Below are 23,069 nucleotides of genomic sequence, written 5' to 3' on the forward strand. Positions count from 1 at the left end.
ACCACGTTTGGATTCTTTGTTCCAGTTTCCTCCCACGCTCCAAAGACATACCGATTTAGTTTATGAGCCCCAATTGGGACAGTGATGATGTCTGTGGTGCTATATATAGCTATTATTGGTGCTACATAAGTGAATAACATGTATACGCATCATACATTGTTTGAAGAATGTATATTCATTTTTTATCATATCTCTTCACAACTTCAAGACTGTCCCAAAGGAAATCAAGACGTCAGAAAATCTCTCTATTCCGTTGCAGTTCCTTCTCGGTGGTCTGGAATGTAAGTCCCAAAATATTCACTGCTATCTGGTTCCTTTTTATAGATCATTAGGTAGCATTGTGAGAAGAATACAGTTTATAAAACCTCGAGACAACTGCTGAGAAAACTCATCTTAACGAGAGCCCTGGAGGCGATGTCTGTGCTGACATAAGTGGGTATGAAAATGATCCAGGCTAAAACGAGAGTGAGCATGGCCACCGTGATATTTCTTCCCATGTAATACTGGTGAATGGGTTTCTCCACCATGAAAGAAAGTAAAACCAGGAAACCATTGTAGGCAAACATCAAGCCAAACTAGCAACAGCCCGGACTATCAGCTCACATAAATAGACCAGGAACTGACATCAAGAGAGGCCACCTTTATCGAAAGGAGCTGTGAAGACCTCACATACATTGTGCGAACCAAGACCTGACCCAAGAAGGTGAAAACTAAAATAATCCAACTTCCCAAGTGTATTATCCAGAAGAACCATGACTTGTAGGACAGGGGGCAGAACAGAAGCTGTATGGATTTCACTAGGATGGGACCCAGGAAGATGGCGAAACTCAAGGAGAGTATTGGCTGCTGTACAAGACAAGTCCAACATGCAGGTTCTCCGATGTACAAAAAGATTGAGACACAACAGACCCAGCAAAATAATATAACACTGCGGGCCACCTGCAGCCATGTGCAGAGGGGTATGGCTGTGCTGGAATAGGATCCAAAATCACCCTCTTGATGAGTCCCATGAACCCCAGTAGAGCGATAATAAAATAGTTTCCGCACGACAAGTAGAGGTAAGTTGGATGTTCACAGCTTGTGGTCCCTGACTTGGACCATTGACCGTCAGGGCAAGATTGTACATTCTGGAAGAAGTAAAGTTTAGTCAGCTTACTATGGATGAGGGTGATACAAAAATGAAATATAATGTTTGGCAAATTGTCTCTATTGACACATGAGACCATCAGTCACTCTGTGGCTAATTATTGTGGGATCTCTCGTTATGGAGAAGGTGAATTGTCCTACCTCCTTCTCGTATTCTTAGCATTGACTTACTATAGCCATCTATTGGAGGCAGAAAACGTATAAGCCAACGTCTGACCCATTATTGACACCCATCTACAGACAGATCTGTTGGGGTTCATGCCGATTATCGGTGCAGAGCTGGGTTTATCTGGCGGAATCATGTGCTCTTCATTCAGCTTTGGGGAAGACTGACTCTCGGACCAGATTCCGCATTTACTTAATTGTCCTTCATAACTGGGGGATTACATATGTTGACACCGAGTTATTTTGAACAGATTTTGGTATGGAAAATATTTGTTTTCCTAATTGCCAAACCCTAACAAAAATGGCTAAAAAATCAGGCACATTTTTTGCTATGGGAAAACCACATTGGCTATTAAATCACTTATATAAGCGGTTTAACGACAGATGAACGAGGATGATCCTAATGCGAACTGCAAATATGATGCAGAAACCCAAGGTTTCTGGAGCAAATACATGTCACATTTTTCATCCTCTGTGTGAACATATCCTTAAGTGGGCTATAAGGCTAATCTATGCAAGAAAAAGGGGCCCATACACTATTCCTGCACTGGGACATTCCGGGGTCCGTCCTTGGATCAGTTCACTGAATAAACTCACTTTATTCAACCTTGTGATTAAATTGTGGATTATAGTCTGGAAATAAAGTTGATTGCACTGCTTTTACCGCATGATTTACAACTTTTGACCGATCATCCATGTCTGCCTGAGGCTTCATATGATGTGCAGCGTGCGCAGACCCAATTGGCACTCCAAATGCTGCCATATGTTGCCTTCATATGCTTCTATTGGAGAATACCCCTGCATTAGTGCATCCAACTGAGCATGCCATGATTCCACTAGATGCGCTAAAAGCTCTCATTTTTCATATTTCTAGTGCAGTAATGCAGTTCAAATTTCGTTTTTCAAGTTTGTATGTTCTAGCGCTGCAGTGTGCTGCCTTATTTACTTAACTATATATGAGTTGGCGACTCTAGGTTCAGCACCTGTTCACACTGAGTCTATGTTTGGATGTGCCGGTCAGGTTTTTGAAATGATTCCACTAGAAGTCGACATGCCGGCATACGGTTGTAAAATATGGCCCCTTAGATGTCTGAGGTTTTTTCTATTCCAGTGCTACAGATTGGAGCACATGGCCACCTAAATTAGCCATTTTATTGTATATGTAATAAGATATTGACGTCAGAATGAGTAACAAAAGAAAAAGATACAATAACAAACAAGAGAAATCACATAGGTTCAATCAAGACATGCAACACTCAAAGAAGAGGTTTTGAAATCTTCGATCACGTTGAATTAACCCTCCGAGCAGATGGTCTCTGGAGCCTGTGAATCCAAAATACTATCCATAAAAAGTTATGTCCATCTTAACAACTATTCCCAACATTTCTTACTGTATTTTTTATTTCAATTAATTATAGATCATAATACTGTTATTTGTATTCATTTGATGGATCAACTCATTATCTTATACTTGGGCATGGGCGGACATACCGCCTGTTCAACCTGTGCAACCGCACAGGGGCCCAGAGCGGGAGGGGGCCCCCGACGGGCATACAAAGCAATGAATATGAATGACAGCCGGCAGCAGTATTACTGCTAACAGGAGAAGCAGCTGCTAGCATATATTATGCTGTTGTCCAGCCGGCTGTCACTGCTGCGGTCTGCGGTGAGGTGACGGGTAGCAGACGCTGGACCAGGAAAAGAGGAGGGAGGGGGAGGGCCTCTCAGTCACAGTGAGTCACTGAAGCTTGCTCAGGACCTGTGATGATGTCACAGGAGGGGAGGAGTCAGGAGTCACATGATCAGGGGCCTCTGTGTATTGCAGGACTCTGCTGTGCTGTCATGGTGCTAGACGGTAAGCTTATGTGTGGGGTCAGAGTTGTTTATAGTGTGGATGTTGCAGAGCCGTGTGTGTGTGTGTGTGTACGAGGTGTACAGAGCGGAGCCGTGTGTGTGTATGAGGTGTACGGAGCGGAGCTGTGTGTGTGTATGAGGTGTACGGAGCAGAGCCCTGTGTGTGTATGAGGTGTGTGGAGCCGTGTGTGTGTGTGAGGTGTACGGAGCTGAGCCGTGTGTGTATGAGGTGTACGGAGCTGAGCCATGTGTGTGTATGAGGTGTACGGAGCAGAGCCGGGTGTGTATGAGGTGTACGGAGCGGAGCCATGTGTGTGTATGAGGTGTACGGAGCTGAGCCGTGTGTGTGTATGAGTTGTACGGAGCTGAGCCATGTGTGTGCATGAGGTGTACGGAGCGGAACCTTGTGTGTGTATGAGGTGTACGGAGCGGAGCCATGTGTGTGTATGAGGTGTACGGAGCTGAGCCGTGTGTATGAGGTGTACGGAGCGGAGCCATGTGTGTGTATGAGGTGTACGGAATGGAGCCGTGTGTGTGTATGAGGTGAGCGGAGCCCTGTGTGTATGAGGTGTACGGAGCAGAGCCGCATGTCTAGGAGTAACTATGTGTGACCATTATACTGTGCGCAGTATCATGTGTGGCCATTAAACAGTATGTAGTATCATGTAGGGCCATCATACAGTATGTAGCATCTTGTGTGGCCATTATACAGTATAGAGCACTGTGTGGCCATTATACAGTATGGAGCATCGTGTGGCCATTATACAGTATAGAGCACTATGTGGCCATTATACAGTATGGAGCATCATGTGTGGCCATTATACAGTATGGAGCATCATGTGTGGCCATTATACAGTATGGAGCATCATGTGTGGCCATTATACAGTATGGAGCATCATGTGTGGCCATTATACAGTATGGAGCATCATGTGTGGCCATTATACAGTATGGAGCATCATGTGTGGCCATTATACAGTATGGAGCATCATGTGTGGCCATTATACAGTATGGAGCATCATGTGTGGCCATTATACAGTATGGAGCATCATGTGTGGCCATTATACAGTATGGAGCATCATGTGTGGCCATTATACAGTATGGAGCATCATGTAGGGCTATTATACAGTATGGAGCATCATGTGTGGTCATTATACAGTATGGAGCACTGTGTGACCATTATACAGTATGGAGCATCATGTGTGGCCATTATACAGTATGGAGCATCATGTGTGGCCATTATACAGTATGGAGCATCATGTGTGGCCATTATACAGTATGGAGCATCATGTGTGGCCATTATACAGTATGGAGCATCATGTGTGGCCATTATACAGTATGGAGCACTGTGTGACCATATTTTTTGTTTATAATTATTGTTTATGAAACAGTGCGATCAACAATGCTAAATGGCTGTGGTTGGGATGTGGATATAGGTGTGACTAGTTGTGAAATTGGTGTGCTCAGGCGTGGCTTAAAATTTGCCGTGGTTCGCTGCGCGCGCTGCAAACTTTATCCTTCTTTCCCCTCTTCAAAAGTTGGGAGGTATGGTTTAACTGCGCCCATACTTGTATATGTTTGAGGAAAAGGTGTGTGTAAATGGGTGTGGCTTAAAAATGGCTGTGGTTTTCCTACACAAACACAGAACTTGTTGTTAAAAATTTGAATCCCATCCCTACCTATATGCTTACATAACTTTGTTGCACAGGGGCCCTCTGCAGTCTGTGTCCGCCCCTTTACTTGGGCTTCACAAGCACATGTACGATGATGGATCTCCTGGTCCTATAGTGTATTCCTATATCATATAATCGCCTCCTGTGATGACACAGCATTTATTCTTAATTATGCCAGATGTAAATCGCGTAGACCCAGAATCATAAACTGTTGTCTGAAGTAATGACTCTTCTTGTAGGACAAATATTTACTTCTAATATTACCTCCTACAGTTTATTTTCTGTTATCTCAGCAAAACGGTAATGCATGGCGACTGAACAATGATGTTTGCTAATATGTTGATTATGGACATTGTCCATGCCAGACAGTTTGTTGGCATTCCCAAACAGAGGAGGAAAATCAATGCAAATAGATTACATAATCAAACAAGGCAGGTTGGCCTCATTCACATCTCTCTCTGACCTCTGGATGCTGATTGAAGGCCAGGTGTGAACTATTTTTTTCTTCTGGTCCATGTAACTTGACAGGATTAGGGGACTACGCCCCTGGCTTAAAGAACACAGGACTGCTTTATTAACCATCACTGAAACCCCAGAGACATCTTACAGAATCCAGGTTGGGACAATCTGGTCACCTGGCCACATACCTCACTGATCGTGGTTAGCTTAGCCTCACTGTGGGGGTTCACCAAAGTTGGGTAGCTACTGGTGGAGGTATTCAACATGGGAAGCAGCTCTAATCCCGGCGAGTCAGCGTAAGGGTGAGACTCTGTAATTTGCACCACCTTGGGTATTTGTTGGGACTGTTCTGTATGCTATTGTGTGTTGGTGGTTCAATAAATTATTGCCACACTGTTTTACACTCAACCTGTATTGTCTGAGTAGTGTTCTGCATATGGGGAGAGAGAGCAGGCATTCAGTGGTATAAGCCCAGGTCCATGCAGTCTTTCTAAAGACAGCCGAGCCAGCGGACGAGAGCACCCACTGACCCCCGTACCTCCACACCTTCTTTCTGGCTTTGTATTTATTTTCTGTTCACTATGACTTAATAAAAATATTTACTACAGTTTATTTAGTATTGTTTCCTGAATACTATAGGTTGAAGTTTAATTTATAGTATTTACTATTGATTTAATGTTGGCGTGGGTTGGTTTATAAGGAACAAAGAAGACAGAGATGTAATTAACAAAATTGAAAGTCTGCAATGGAAAAGATTACCTGTTATTGTGGTGGAGGAGAAATGTGTAGAAACTGATGGTGTCACTGTCAGAGGTAACATCTGGCAGTAGCTGAAATAAGTGATGACGAGCCATAAAGCTCGTACTGTCCGCCATGTCCTCACTCCTAATACATCTATCAGAGACAAAGTAGACCAATTGTGATCTGTGTTTGGTAGTTCTATTGCCAGGAACGGTGGTACCGTTACTGCTACTTGGAGCTCTCACATTCTTTTTGGTGGATACGGTGTTATAGGTTATTTTTTCCTTTTATATTATTCTGTGCATTGCCATTGCCACCTTTTTCTTTTACCATATATTTTTTCCTACACTAGAAATAACTTTCTATTTTTTGAACCACAATTCTCTTCCTTCCAAAAAAAAGAGTGACCAAGAAATGCTAATTACAGGACAATATAAATAGATGCTGCCTCCTTCTCCTTTTTACAGTCCTGGCTTTGTGCGATCAGGAAGCTTGGCTTGTCTTCGTTGTCTTTGCAAATGATACAAGATCGCCCGCGGCGTACAACTGTACTTATTGTTCACAGAATAAGAAACAGGTGATGAGCATGTGTGCAGTAAGCGCGCCCTGCGGCATCTATTAGTGAGAAGTAATCTAGGCATAGAGATCAATATACATATAGATAGATACTGTAGATAGATAATAGATAGCTAGACAGACGGAGGGATAGATAGGTGGATGGATGATTGGAAGGACGAATAGATAGATAGATAGATAGATAGATAGATAGATAGATAGATAGATAGATAGTAGATAGATGTTAGATAGATAGATAGATAGATAGATGATAGATAGACAGATAGATAGATACATGATAGATAGATATTTAATAGATATATGATAGATAGATAATAGATAGATGATAGATAGATAATAGATAGATGTTAGATAGATAGATAGATAGATAATAGATGATAGATAGATGATAGATAGATAGATAGATAGATGATAGATAATAGATAGATAGATAGATATTTAATAGATATATGATAGATAGATAATAGATAGATGATAGATAGATAATAGATAGATGTTAGATAGATAGATAGATAGATAATAGATAGATGATAGATAATAGATAGATAGATAGATGATAGATAGACAGATAGATAGATACATGATAGATAGATATTTAATAGAAATATGATAGATAGATAGATAGATAATAGATAGATGATAGATAGATAATAGATAGATGATAGATAGATAGATAGATAGATAATAGATAGATGATAGATAGATGATAGATAGATAGATAGATAGATAGATAGATAGATGATAGATAGATGATTGATAGATAGATAGATACTAAATAGATAATTCTGTAGATATATTGATAGATAATAGATAGATAAATAGATAGATAATGGATAGATGATTGATAGATAGATAGATAGATAGATACTAAATAGATAATACTGTAGATATATTGATAGATAATAGATAGACAGATTGATAATATAAAGAAAAAACCTGACCAGCGCCTCCTAGGTGTGAACAGGTGCCAGCTGTGATAGCTGCATTATATAGAAAAAAAGAAAACACATCAGCCCTCTATAGGAGCCAAAATATATGCAAGCACTGAAAACATTGAATCTAAACTCTATTATTATTCAGTAAGATGAACTTACAAAATTGAAGGTTCTTAGCGTATAAATTTGCCAATTCATGTGTACCCATCAACCGCAGCAAGGTGACCTCCCTCTGATGGGTCCCCGTTCTACTGAACGGACCTCTCTTGAGCTATCAGCCTACAGTTAAATGGACAAACATGTCTCTCCCGGGCCATGAGCCTACAATTCAATGGGTAAGTAGAACTGAGGAACATCACCTGCTGGTCAATGGGAGGAGTGCAGAGTCCGGCAGTCACACCTCCAATAGTAAAATATAGAGAAAAAGCCTGACCAGCAGCACTCTATAGGAGCCAAAATATATGCAAACACTGAAAACATTGAATCTAATTTTTTTTCTTTATATTTTACTATTGGAGGTGTGACTGCCTCCAGCCGGACTCAGCACTCCTCCCATTGACCAGCAGGTAATGTTCATCAGTTCTACTTACCCATTTAAATGATAGATAATATATAATATATACCGTACATATAATAGATAGATAATAGGATACATAGATAATAGATAGATAATGGATGGATAGATAGATAATAGATAGATAATAGATAGATCCTTGGATTGAATAATCAATCGAATAGTTGATCATTTGATCCATAGATCATAAACGGACACCAGATCAAAGCAAAGAAAGAAAAGCAGCATTGTGAAAGTAGATCTCCTGTCGGTGCAAAAAAGGAAAAAAAAAACCAGATTTTGTACATTTTGAAACAAATATCCGTTGAAAAAACTGCAGAACTTCTATCTAGAAGGGTAGATAGATGGTGACAGATAAGTGTTTATTATTTGCAACAAAAGTGATCTTTCCTATTATTATTTTATTATTATTATACATTTTTATAGCGCCATTTATTCCATGGCGCTTTACATGTGAATACGGGGCAAATATAGACAAATACATTAAACATGAGCAGATAACAAGGCACACGAGTACATAAGGAGGGAGGACCCTGCCCGCGAGGGCTCACAGTCTGCAGGGGGTGGGTGAGGATACACTAGGAGAGGGAAGAGCTGGCTGTGCGGCTGTTCAGTAGGTTGAGGATCACTGCAGGCTGTAGGCTTGTCGGAAGAGATGAGTCTTCAGGTTCTTTTTGAAGGTTTCTATGGTAGGCGCAAGTCTGATGTGTTGGGGTAGAGAGTTCCAGAGTATGGGGGAAGCACGGGAGAAGTCTTGGATGCGGTTATGGGAAGAAGAGATGAGAGGGGAGTAGAGAAGGAGGTCTTGGGAGGACCGGAGGTCGCGTGTAGGTAGGTACCGGGAGACCATGTCACAGATGTATGGACAGATGTATAATTTCTTGTCACCGACAGAACAGAGCACGTTTGTTTATATCATGAAAAGAATAAAACTTTCTGACAGTCCGCCGGGTGCAGGACACAGGTATAAGGTGAGAACGTCTCAGCGGTCAGGTGATTACGGCACATATCAGGACCGGCAGATATAGGCATCCAGTTGCCAGGCTTCCAATGCTCAGGTTAAATGGGCTGAAAACATAAATCAGCAGAAATGATGCTCCTCAGAAGAATCTGACAATTGTCTCACTGTGTGACTGATGTCTCCTCTCTGAGGCTCTGGAGGAACGATCACCTTGTACAGACAGGTAAGAGATTGTCGTAATGACTACACTTATCAATACCGAGGATTCAGGGAATTACAGGGAACAACTTCATAGTTTCAGAGTTAAAATGTTCTTAGAGTGATGATAGATAGATGATAGATAATAGATAGATTTGATGATAGATAATAGATAGATAATGGATAGATAAGTTATAAGATAGATAAATACGGTAGATAAGTCATAAGATAGATAAATAGATAGATAGATAATATATGGATAGATAATAGATAGATAATAATAATAGCTAAATAGATGGTTTATAGTTGCAAAAAAAGATGGTAATTGAACAGATATGTATATTTATATAGAAAAAGATACAAATTAAATATACTGATATTAGACAGTGATGAGACAGATATTAAATACATGGAAACTGAACTGATGCATTTATATAAAGAGAGAATGATAATGAAAATAGGGAAAGATCATATTTCTTTGCTGAATCTCTTGTATTCTATTCTTATTAGTATATATACATTTATACATTATGTGTACTGCATTGTACATTTCTCTGTCTTACAAAGGAAAGATGTTTTTGCTAGACGAACTACAGAACCGCCTTAGTGTTTGGCCTTTCTGGTCTTTCCCATGTGAGACTAATAATAATAATAATAATAATTTTTATTTATATAGCGCCAACATATTCCGCAGCACTTTACAAATTATAGAGGGGACTTGTACATACAATAGACATTACAGCATAACAGAAATACAGTTCAAAACAGATACCAGGAGGAGTGAGGGCCCTGCTCGCAAGCTTACAAACTATGGGGAAAAGGGGAGACACGAGAGGTGGATGGTAACAATTGCTTTAGTTATTCGGACCGGCCATAGTGTAAGGCTCAGGTGTTCATGTAAAGCTGCATGAACCAGTTATCTGCCTAAGTATGTAGCAGTACAGACACAGAGGGCTATTAACTGCATAAAGTGTATGAGAACATGATGCGAGGAACCTGATTATGTTGTGTTTTTTTTTTTTAATGGGCCACACATGGATAGTTAGGTTAATGCATTGAGGCAGTAGGCCAGTCTGAACAAATGCGTTTTTAGGGCACACTTAAAACTGTGGGGATTGGGGATTAATTGTATTAACCTGGGAAGTGCATTCCAAAGAATCGGCGCAGCACGTGTAAAGTCTTGGAGACGGGAGTGGGAGGTTCTGATTATTGAGGATGCTAACCTGAGGTCATTAGCGGAGCGGAGGACACGGGTAGGGTGGTAGACTGAGACCAGAGAGGAGATGTAGGGTGGTGCTGAGCCATGGAGTGCTTTGTGGATGAGGGTAGTAGTTTTGTACTGGGTTCTGGAGTGGATGGGTAACCAGTGTAATGACTGGCACAGGGTAGAGGCATCGGTGTAACGGTTGGTGAGGAATATGATCCTGGCAGCAACATTCAGGACAGGACTAAGCTGCTGAAGGACAGTACTATCTTGATTATCAGTATGAGAACGGACCATGTTGATTTCGCCTACATAAAATCATCCTTCAGTTTATTAAAATGAAATCTTTTCCCTGCATGCATCATCATTAGAACTACAATTCTACATAGGAAGTCTCTTTGCCCTGCATGAGTCATCATTAGAACTACAATTCTACATAGGAAGTCTCTTTGCCCTGCATGAGTCATCATTAGAACTACAATTCTACATCAATGCAAAGTCCCTAAAAATATATACTTTTGAAATTAGTGATAAACTGATGAATAGTTCCAGATGACTGGTGGTAGAGGGTATCTATAGATATGAGATATCCATCTATTCCACTTCTGGAGCTTGTGAGCTACACCTATTGAGTACCAGCAACTGGTGGAACTAATACAATTTACACAAGTGGCATAGAGCACAGTAAGAAGAAGAGATGAATGAACTGGTCACAAGTTATAGTTCACCAAATGCCACATTTTTGCTCTACATTTTGTAATTAAACATTTTTCTGCGCTAGTTCACATTTGACACGAGCTTTCTTCTTGTATTTTGTCACAATTTCTGCTGACATTAGGATCTTTGGACAACTTACTTGACACCGCTGAGAAGTAAAATGCCCTTGCCATCTACTGACTTGGCTTTTTACGCTTTGTTGTTGGCTTCTGGAATTCTGGGTAACGCTTTGGTCCTCATGACGGTAATCAGCAATGCTCTGGATAATAAAGTAATGCCCGCTTCTGACCTGATATTGTCCCACCTTACAGTTGTTCTTCTCCTACTCTCCATCTTAAGGAATGTTTTGGTTGTCACGTTCCAGAATGGTGTGGTCATATTGTTCTCGCGCATCTTGTGGAAAGTGTTCATGTTTGGTTGGACTCTGCTCAGGTCCATGAGCGTTTGGGGAACATTATCAATCAGTGTTTTCCATTACATAAGCATCAAAAACTATTATGGAAATCTAAGGAGAAACATCTTCTGGACCACAGTGAAGTTCTGGCCATAATGTGGATATTTAACTGTCTGTTTTTCATTCCTGCTTTCTTGTACACTGACCGTATGGGAGCCAATGCTACCTTTTCGGTGCAGTTGATCGGCACCAGCACCAAACCTGTCCTTGGCTGCGTGTGGGACTTCCCTACTCCTTATACCAACCTTGTCTTTGTCACCTCCTCATTAGTTATTCATGAAGTTATACCAATCATTCTTATGGTAGTCACTAATATAAGCAGCCTATACACCCTACAACGGCATTCTAAAACCATAGCGGCACAGAAAACCATCAAGCGCGTGGCCTCAGAGCGCAAAGCTGCCTTGGTGATTTTAACACTGGTCCTTCTCTTCGTTCTCTGCTGGGGATCCAATGTTGTGGCCACTAACTTCTACAACTTTACCAAAGGTTCATTGTCCACATCATTCCTGTTAACCATTGCTAATTTCGGAGCCTACATCTTCGTGGGCTTCGGTCCTTTGGTGCTACTCATTGGACATAGCAAGCTGAGAAGGAAACTGGTTCATTTACTTTGTAGGCAATGGAAACGTCAGGTCGATCCAACGGGGAACTCGCCCAAGAATAATGGCAATGCTTCTACTGTTAACGTTTAAGATCTTTGTTAACTTATGTATCTTTAAATACCCTAATTAGGGCTCCTGGAAAGTCCTGGGTTACAAATCCAAATTTCCAACTGGACCTTCAACATTACTTTTAATACTAGTCTACTTACTGTATAACTAACAAATAAAGTTGCACTCTATAGAGCTAAAGCCTGTAAATATGTAATGGATGAAATATGGATATCAGATAAAAATAAAAAATGGAGACACTTAGCACATAATTTGACCACTTCATGCATGCCCAGCAGCCAGCGACAAGGCGGTCTCCAGTTTGCTGGGAACCTACATGTCTAGAGTGAACATCTCTCTTAGGTTAAAGCCTGAATTTCTGGGTAGGTAGGATCCCGCTGCAATTAAAACCGCCACAGTTTGGAGGGCAGAGTGCTCGGTAAGAGGGCTGATATACAAATAACAAAAAACTGACTGGCACTTCCAAATCAGAAAACACATAGGTTCCCAGCAAACCGGAGACCGCCTTGTCGTTGGCTGCTGGCATGCATGAATTGGCCAAATTATGTGCTAATTGTCTCCATTTTTTTATTATCTAGAGCAGTAATGCAATTCATATACTGTACACACCAAGATTCTGATTTGGAAGTTCCAGTCAGTTTTTTTGTTACTTACTGTATATTACACAGATTCACTTTTTGGGCCATTTTAGACTCTAGGACCAACAATGACATCTGAATTACCCATAGTACACTAATATTGGTCACTATCATCTCCTAGCGTGAGCAGACAAGTTGGATTTTACATGTTTCTTCAACATAAGGTCTAGATATCGGGTAGACTTGTATTCCCCACCTTTCATAAAAATAACTGGCCAATCAAATCATCTGGACATTAAAAGTTTCCTACAGGACTTTTAAGAATTTAAATATATATTTTTTTTAATTAAAAAAAAACTAGTGGGAAGTTAACACTTCAATCTCCAGTTCTACAAGGCCAGTGCTCTAGTGGTCTTCACCAAGAACACAAGTGTAGATGTCTTGCCCATCAGTCACCTGAACTTACTTCTAATCATGAATCTCAGCAGTAAGCTTTCTAAATGGATTAGATGCTATAACTTCTGAAATCATTGGAGGCCATCAGTTCTTTTATAATGCTTTATTCACTCTATGGAATTTTGAAAAGTCATGGAAAACTTCTTTAAAGGGGTTGTCCCATGAACAAAGTACATTATAATCAATAGATCTTGGAATATTAATACGTTCCACAATTGAATATGTTTAGAAAAATGTTCCTGGGCTGAGATAATCTTAAAAATATGTTCTAGCTATGTACTGCACTATTTGCTTTATCCAACCATGTAGAGCTGCTGTAGCTCAGTGTTATAGCGTATATACAGCTCCTGGGCAAATGAAAACACATAGGCGAATATACCGGGGATACTGTAGGGACTATCAGCAGCTTTTCTGTGTTTTATCACAGGAGAGATCTTTTCTACCATGTCACCCACTCAATATGAACCAAGTCAGCGACTTAAGAGGGTAACATCCACTTGTGCTTTTATGTTACTGACTTGATTTATAACGTGCTCACGGGACTGTTGACACAGCAGAAACACTCATTCCTGTTATAAAACAAACAGGCTGGGAAATGTGCTCTCACAAAGATGAACAGCCGAGAGTCCCTGCAATGTCAATGCCCTAAGCACAGTGCCCGGGTATCTGCACACTGTGCATGTATCCTGGGAAGCAGTAGACACAGAGGAACTACAGGACGGGGCTGGCGTCCCTGCCAGAGGAGAGGGGCAGCAAGCAGGGACGTCGGTGCTACAGGCACATTTATGACCTTATCTCAACACAGGAACATCTTTTTTTTTTCAACACCACCAAATGTGGAACATACTAATATTCCAAGCTCAACACCTTTAAGGAATATTTAAGCATAGTGGTTCTTTGGGTTCTATCAAGGTTTCTATTACTGCATGCTATACTATTCTTGCCATCAAATGTGTCTAATCCCATGAAAAGGCTTTGGATGGCGGTATGAACATAGTCTTATTCTAATTCAGACCCTTTATTCAATTAGTAATTAGAAAGGGTGCATTATATATGATTTCCTCCAATTGCCCAAAAGAAATGATGAGCAGTTTTGTACTTAGGGCATGCAAATTTTTATTTGATATCAACCAATGTTTAATGAACTCTGAATAAAATATATCGCACATTGTTTGCAGAGTGTATAATGATTTATTATGAAACCCCTTCACATCGTGTAGACTGACCCGAAGGAAATCGGGAAGTCAAAATGTCTTTCTATCCTGTTGCAGTTCCTTCTCGGTGGTCTGGAATGTAAGTCCCAAAGTATTCACTGCTATTCAGTTCCTTTTGATAGATCATTAGGTAGCATTTGGGGAAGAATACAGTTGACAAAACCCCGAGACAACTGCCGAGAATAAAACTCATCTGAACGAGAGACTTAGAGGCGATGTCTGTGCTGACATAAGTGGGTATGAAAATGATCCAGGCTAAAATGACAGAGAGCATGGCCACCGTGATATCTCTTCCCATGTAATACTGGTGAACGGGTTTCTCCGCCATGAATGAACATATGAAAGAAAGTAAAACCAGGAAACCATTGTAGGCAAACATCAAGCCAAACTGTAGCAACGGCTCGTATTTACAGCTCACATAAATAGACAAGGAACTGACATCAAGAGAGGCCACCATTATCGAAAGGAGCTGTGAAGACCTCACATACATTGTACAGAACAAGACCTGACCCAAGAAGGTGAAAACTAAAATAATCCAACTCCCCGAGTGTATTATCCAGAAGAACCATGACTTGTAGGACAGGGAGCAGAACAGGAGCTGTATGGATTTCACTAGGATGGGACCCAGGAAGATGGCGAAACTCAAGGAGAGTATTGGCTGCTGTACAAGACACGTCCAATCTGCAGGTTCTCCGATGTACAAAAAGATTGAGGCACACATACACAACAGACCCAGCAAAATAATATAACACTGCGGGCCACCTGCAGCCATGTACAGAGGGGTATGGCGGTGCTGGAATAGGATCACAGTGACTGTCAAAATAAGCCACATGATGAGTCCCATGAACCCGAGTAGAGCGATAACAAAATAGTTCCTCCACGACAAGTAGAGGTAAGTTGGATGTTCACAGCTTTTGCTCCCTGATTTGGACCATTGACCGGCAGGGCAAGATGTACATTCTGGAAGAAGTAAAGATAAGTCGGCTTACTATAGTGAGGGCGATACAAAGATGCAATAATTTCATTTTCGACATATCTTCTCTAATGACACATAAGACCATCACAGTCATTCTGTGGGTAATTAGGATCTCTCATTATGGAGCAGGTGGATTGTCCTACCTCAGTCACCTAATCTCAACATTGACTCACTCTGACCAACTAAGTGGATATGGCAACCCTGTAAATCAATGTCTGAGCCTTTATTCAGTCTTGCAACATGACCAAGGACTAGCCAAGCATGAAACTTATCTACAGACAGCTGATTCTGGGTTCCTGCCCCTTATCAGTGCCAAGCAGGGTTTCTCTCGCTGAAAGAGGTCCTCTTGATTGAGCTTTGGCCTTGACTTTACCGCTAGGGATCATATCAAATGGTAATGTGAGCAGGTGTTAACCTGTGGAGTCCTACACCAAAGTGAGCTCAACAAAAATGACAGCAAAAATAAATGTTCATGACCATTTTTGCTCATGGTTGTGTATCTTCGGCTTGTGAGCACAAAACCATGTACAATTATGGCCACTAAATCACCTTTTTATAAATTTTAAAGTAATGTCAATGTTCATTTATTTATATTTTACCTACTGCCACATGCAAACTGAGGGGTCAATATTGTCAATGTTATGGCTCAAAATCTATGGTGGATTACATGAGTTCTTTCCTACAGCTTTTGGTAGCAAAAATATGTATTTTCCACTCTCAAGTCCATGCAAAAATAATGCTTACAAAGCCAGCCCCATTGTTTTCAGTGGCAAAACCATATTGCACTTATGGACGCTGTCTATGGACAGCTGAATGTGGCTAATATAATTGCTGGGAAGTGTCAGTTTAAGATCCAAGGTTCTGCCGCGGATCCGGGAGCAGTTTTCTTCGTCCTGTGTGAACATCACCTCAAGGGCGTTCTCTTTGGTAATCTATCCTTGCTTTGGCACCCTTCTCTGTCTGTGTTGACCCCTGGTTCAGTTCAATTTGTTCTCTTTGGCCAACCTTGTGATTATTATGCTTTGTGTCCTGTAAATTAAAGAAGTTGTCCACTACTTGGACAACTTCTTCTCATACCCCTTGCTTGGCCTCGATAAAATAAGACTATACTCACCTCCTGTGCCAGCGCCGTTCCCACAGTGTCGGCACTAGTTCTCCCGGGGCTCCCATGCTATTTTTGTGACACGTAACCCCGGCTCCCAATGAGTGCTGATTGGGCAACGGTGTCATATATTACAACACCGCATGAGAGCCCCGAGAGAAAGCGAGTGCTGACCCCGCGGGGACGGCGCCGGCACAGGGGGTCAGTATAGGCTTTATCATTTTATCGGGGCCAAACATTTTGATCATTAAGAGGTTGTCCTAGTAGTGGACACCCATTTAAGCGTATCTCATACATCCTTCTGCATGTTTCACAACTTTTGGCTGATCATCCTTCTTTTGTCTGAGACTTCACATAATGGGCAATGTGCACAGAAACGGTTGGCACACCAAATGCCGCCTCCATTTGCTTCTAGTGGAGAATACCTCCACAATCGGCCATCCAACTGAGCGTGCCATGATTCCACTGCAATCCAACTTGCAGAGGGAAAATGGGGCCTTATAATGTATACGTAATAAGATGTCAACTTTAGGAAAGAACAATAGATAACGATGCAATAGCAACCTGTAGAATTCACGTAGGTTCCCTCAGGACATGTAACACACTCAAAGCAGCAACTCTTGAAGTCTTTGATCACTTTGACTTGACCCTCCGAGCATTGCCTGGAGCAGGTGGACTCGACAACCTGTGGATATATAAACATCCAGAAAGAAGAGATATGTCAATCTGAAGAACTTTACCCAACGTTTGCTCCATTAAGCGATAGTACTCATCTTAATTAACTTTTTTTGAAGTGTGGATAATTGATCCATTTCGAGGCAAAATAAAAAAAAATTATGACTACAAAGGAAAATGAAGATTGTGAGTCCTGCTGCCTTCGCTGAATTAGGAAAAAATACCAATAACAGAAACAAGAATTTTGATTCTACTGAAATAATTAATAAAATCTGATCTTGCCAACCGCGTCTGTCCTCGGCAGAACTCACTTTTCATTGTAAATATTTAAGTACGATGCAATAAATCTTCACGTATTTGGATGTTTTCTCACTAAATTTCTTGCATTAATATTTCAATAGGCTGAATAAATATATAATACAGGGATACCGTGATCGGCGCTGAGATACACGTTTCCTTTTTTCCTGGTTTAATGCTGATTTCTGTTGCAATGTTTTTGCATTATTGATTCTCGCGGGAGATGTTAGCATACAGCTCTACATTTACGTTACACTCGTATTCTGCAGGTTACTGACTTCAACCTCTGGCTGTTGTTTTTTTTTTTTGCAGCAGGAGGGAGCACATATCTACTAGCGCAGCACATATTCTGGACCATTAACCCTTATAATGAGAATGAATTATCCAAGCAATTTCTATTTTGAAAATCGCAATAGCTTATAGTAGGATCACCTCATTTATAATTCCTGCAAAAGGAAATTCCCATTACACAAAATTAGGCCTCCTTCTCACGTCCTGGTGATTTGCATATTGGAAAAAACAGTACTGGTGACATCCGTGTGTATGTATGTGACATCCATGTGCTATCTGTGTGTCTATGTGACACGTACTGAATGAAATGCAGCATAGAAATTCAAGACTTATATCAATTATGCAGCTGCATGTGACCAGCGGTGACGTCATCATTGTTACCGCTGGTCACTGCAGCCGCGTTCTCACTTCTCAGCTCAGTGGGATCTGGCTGGCATGGAGAGCAGTTGCCTCACTAATGTGACTGCTCACCAAAACACCCAGATCATCATGGGACATGGCCATTAATGGATTATCGGTGGAAAGGTGAGGATAACTGCTTTTTTTGTGTGTGTTATAATGGGTAAAAGAGGGTCAGGAAATTTTTATTTCAAATAAAGTACTTTACTCTGTGTGTGTCTTTATTACATTTTACTATGGGGTTAGTAATGGTGGTGTCTTGTAGGCGTCTCTCCATTACTAACCCCTGGGCTTGATGTCAACGGCCATAAACAGCTGACATCAACCCCACAACTACTGCCCCACTTGCCACCACACTAGGGCGTGAACGGAGGCTAAGTGTCAAAATCTAATAGATGTGCCATTTCTGGGGTGGCTGAGAGTTGATGTTCTTAGTCTGGGAGGGGGCTAATATCAATGGCCCCTTGTAAGGCTATTAATATCAGCCCACAGCTTTCCGCATAGCCTTGGCTGGTTAGTAAATATAGGGGGAACCCAATTAATGTTTTGGTGGGTCTCCTCTATAATAACCAGTAAAGGCTAAGCAAACAGCTGTGAGCTGATATTAATAGCCTGGGAACCTTTATGGCTCTTGACCCCTTCTCAGAATATTAACATAAGCCCACAGCCATTGACTTTCCCTCAGCTGGTTAGGAAAAGTATGGGGGACCCCATACCGTTTTCTTTTTTAATTATCTATTTAATACGTGTGATACACAGAAGGCAGCCGCTGACTACAACTATCATCGGAGTTGCCTGGTCTCTCTGATCGCAGGGAGACCAGGTGAGGATTATGGCAGTTGGATTCAGAACACGGTGCCTGGGAACAGCACGAACTGTATTGCTTTTTCCCAGGCACCAATATGGGTCACACTGATGACACTTGGCTGGCTTCTGTGTGTCATCAATGTGCACGTGTGCAGCATGCATTTAGTCCATGGCGCGTTAAAAAAAAGGGACATGTCGGCGTGTTTTTCACACGGACATGTAGTCTGTGTGAAAAACCTGACATGTACACACCACCATTGAATACAGTGGGTATGCGTCTTTCCATGTTTGTGGTGCTCAAAAAACAAACCTTATACGGACATAAAAAACGGACGTGTACAGGTGGCTTTAACTATATTCAGTGGGTCCAATGAGAGCACATATATGACTCCCTCGTTTGTTAAGAATAGAGTCTGGCTGTGGTTAGAATTTTAAAGATTTCCCTCCCAGTGAAAAAAAAGAAAAAATAGGATCCCTGTAAATAAAATCACTGCTCAGGGGAGGGACAGTTCTGTTGTCCTGCCCCCAAGGGTTTATAGCAGCTATGGGCTGCTTTATTGGTTAGTAGTCAGCTGATTTCTCATAGTAGAGATCCCTTCCAGACAGATGATTTCTCTAGAGGCTGAAGCAAGAAAATTTTTTCTGAATATGCTCATTTTCCATCCACCAAAACTGCTGAAAAGATTTACTCTATTACTTCCTATATCTTTTTAACTAAAGCACCATTCCAGCATTTTTTTTTTAGCGCTGGAGTGGTGCTTGTGATCTAAGTCCCCTGCCCCGGTCATATACTGACCCTTCATCATCTTCACAGTTTTTTCAGTGCCGCACCATTTTGTGAACACAGCTTCTGACTGGCCAGAAGTCAGAAGCTGCGCCACAAGAGCGCAATGCAAGTCTATGAGCGCCAGAACAAGGCCAGAACAAGGCTCTCAAAGTGACCTCTGCGCCGCTCCATGAAACCCTGGAACCGTGAACTGGAACTCACTTTTCACGAGAGACCGATAGTAGCGGCGGCATAAACAGCGAAAGGTGAGTATTAGACAGGGGACTTACATTTTAAGCACCACTCCAGTGGTGGAGTAAAAAAAAAAACACTGGAGTGGTGCTTTAACATGTCCATCCATGCAATTAGTCATAATCAATTATTCAGCAGTCTGAAGAACGTTAACGGTAGAACAATCAGTCTTTCAGAACCATGGGTACTACTCCACATATTTAACATCTTTTTTGGAGGACCAATTAAAGAGGTAGAGTTTAGATAAATAGGTGGCTCTTAAATTGCCTACTCGTTGTAGAGCGCTGTAAACAGGCAATCTTCCGCCAATCAAGTCCTAATCTTTTTATTGCAATGACAGAGTGCAAGGCCACACTCCTTTCGGGCCATACTTGCCTTTGGGTGCTTCGGCAGCTTACCCTTCTGGCTCTATAGTGATGCGTCAGAACCTTGGCTGACTCCTTCACCTGTTGCTTTGCTGGCTCAGTTGCAGTTTAACCTCAGACCCTGGGGCTACTTGCAAAATGGACTTGTCAGCCATAGAGCATAAAGCCAACTACCCGCAGATTGCCAATGCATTGTGTTTGTATTTACAGCTTGTGGCACTCCTGCAAGGGAGCTCAACAGGTTAGAGCCCGTGTTCACTTGGCAGGGCCCAGTGGGCATTAAGTGCCCACCAGAAGAAAGGTATAGCTGAGCTTCATAAGAGAAAGGTCATTTTACAATATATGCAATATTACAATGTTTCAATGTATTGTACAAGATTTCTCATATTTAAATCCTCTAGAGGGACTAATAAAAATATATTAAACAAATATATACAGTGGAGCAAAAAAGTATTTAGTCAGTCAGCAATAGTGCAAGTTCCACCACTTAAAAAGATGAGAGGCATCTGTAATTTACATCATAGGTAGACCTCAACTATGGGAGACAAACTGAGAAAAAAAAATCCAGAAAATCACATTGTCTGTTTTTTTATCATTTTTTTTTTGCATATTATGGTGGAAAATAAGTATTTGGTCAGAAACAAACAATCAAGATTTCTGGCTCTCACAGACCTGTAACTTCTTCTTTAAGAGTCTCCTCTTTCCTCCACTCATTACCTGTAGTAATGGCACCTGTTTAAACTTGTTATCAGTATAAAAAGACACCTGTGCACACCCTCAAACAGTCTGACTCCAAACTCCACTATGGTGAAGACCAAAGAGCTGTCAAAGGACACCAGAAACAAAATTGTAGCCCTGCACCCGGCTGGGAAGACTGAATCTGCAATAGCCAACCAGCTTGGAGTGAAGAAATCAACAGTGGGAGCAATAATTAGAAAATGGAAGACATACAAGACCACTGGTAATCTCCCTAGATCTGGGGCTCCACGCAAAATCCCACCCCGTTGTTATGAATTCTGTGGCAGAGCTCCCTCCTGTGGTCACAAGTGGTACTTCGGCTGATTCTCTCTGTGAGCTTCCGTTGGTGGAGGAGAGTGGTACTGCGGCTTCTGAGTTTCCTTCCTCAGGTGATGTGGTGAAGTCGTTAGGTGCTGCTCTATTTAACTCCACCTAGTGCTTTGATCCTGGCTTCCAGTCAATGTTCTAGTATTGGACCTGTCTCCTCCTGGATCGTTCCTGTGGCCTGCTGCTCTGCATAGCTAAGTTCCGCTTTTGCTATTTTGTTTGCTGTTTTTTCTGTCCAGCATTGCTTATTTGTTTTTTCTTGCTTGCTGGAAGCTCTGGGACGCAGAGGGTGTACCTCCGTGCCGTTAGTTCGGTACGGAGGGTCTTTTTGCCCCCTTTGCGTGGTTGTTTGTAGGGTTTTGTGTTGACCGCAAAGTTACCTTTCCTATCCTCGCTCTGTTCAGAAAGTCGGGCCTCACTTTGCTAAATCTATTTCATCTCTACGTTTATCTTTTCATCTTAACTCACAGTCATTATATGTGGGGGGCTGCCTTTTCCTTTGGGGTATTTCTCTGAGGCAAGGTAGGCTTATTTTCTATCTTCAGGCTAGTTAGTTTCTCAGGCTGTGCCGAGTTGCATAGGGAGCGTTAGGCGCAATCCACGGCTGCCTCTAGTGTGTTTGGAGAGGATTAGGGATTGCGGTCAGCAGAGTTTCCACGTCTCAGAGCTCGTTCTTTATTTTTGGGTTATTGTCAGGTCACTGTATGTGCTCTGACTTCTATGTCCATTGTGGTACTGAATTACCAGATCATAACACCCGTGGGGTCAGAATGATCACAAGAACGGTGAGCAAAAATCCCAGAACCACGCGGGGGGACCTAGTGAATGAACTGCAGAGAGCTGGGACCAATGTAACAAGGCCTACCATAAGTAACACACTACGCCACCATGGACTCAGATCCTGCAGTGCCAGACGTGTCCCACTGCTTAAGCCAGTACATGTCCGGGCCCGTCTGAAGTTTGCTAGAGAGCATTTGGATGATCCAGAGGAGTTTTGGGAGAATGTCCTATGGTCTGATGAAACCAAACTGGAACTGTTTGGTAGAAACACAACTTGTTGTGTTTGGAGGAAAAAGAATACTGAGTTGCATCCATCAAACACCATACCTACTGTAAAGCATGGTGGTGGAAACATCATGCTTTGGGACATTTTCTCTGCAAAGGGGCCAGGACGACTGATCCGGGTACATGAAAGAATGAATGGGGCCATGTATCGTGAGATTTTGAGTGCAAACCTCCTTCCATCAGCAAGGGCATTGAAGATGAAACGTGGCTGGGTCTTTCAACATGACAATGATCCAAAGCACACCGCCATGGCAACGAAGGAGTGGCTTCGTAAGAAGCATTTCAAGGTCCTGGAGTGGCCTAGCCAGTCTCCAGATCTCAACCCTATAGAAAACCTTTGGAGGGAGTTGAAAGTCCGTGTTGCCAAGCGAAAAGCCAAAAACATCACTGCTCTAGAGGAGATCTGCATGGAGGAATGGGCCAACATACCAAC

General features: G+C 41.8%; 2 protein-coding genes across 2 annotated transcripts in view; one reads left to right on the plus strand and one right to left on the minus strand.

Moving 5' to 3' along the window:
• The first annotated feature begins 11,360 nt into the window (after positions 1 to 11,360).
• LOC138651548 (olfactory receptor class A-like protein 4) lies at positions 11,361 to 12,349 on the plus strand. Its single transcript, XM_069741842.1, is given in 2 exon segments — positions 11,361 to 11,729; positions 11,732 to 12,349. Coding segments are annotated over 2 exon segments (987 nt in total).
• A 1,995-nt stretch (positions 12,350 to 14,344) lies between these two features.
• LOC138652098 (taste receptor type 1 member 3-like) overlaps positions 14,345 to 23,069 on the minus strand; it is a 38,140-nt gene continuing 29,415 nt past the window's right edge. Inside the window, exons 5-6 of the mRNA XM_069742834.1 lie at positions 17,219 to 17,339; positions 14,345 to 15,536 (exon numbers count right to left, since the gene is read on the minus strand). Of these exons, the coding sequence (XP_069598935.1) occupies positions 14,620 to 15,536; positions 17,219 to 17,339 (1,038 nt within the window). The 3' untranslated portion in view covers positions 14,345 to 14,619. The remainder of the gene's footprint in view (positions 15,537 to 17,218; positions 17,340 to 23,069) is intronic.

This window comes from Ranitomeya imitator, chromosome 10 (assembly GCF_032444005.1).
Source record: "Ranitomeya imitator isolate aRanImi1 chromosome 10, aRanImi1.pri, whole genome shotgun sequence".
NCBI classification, from domain to species: Eukaryota; Metazoa; Chordata; class Amphibia; order Anura; family Dendrobatidae; genus Ranitomeya; species Ranitomeya imitator.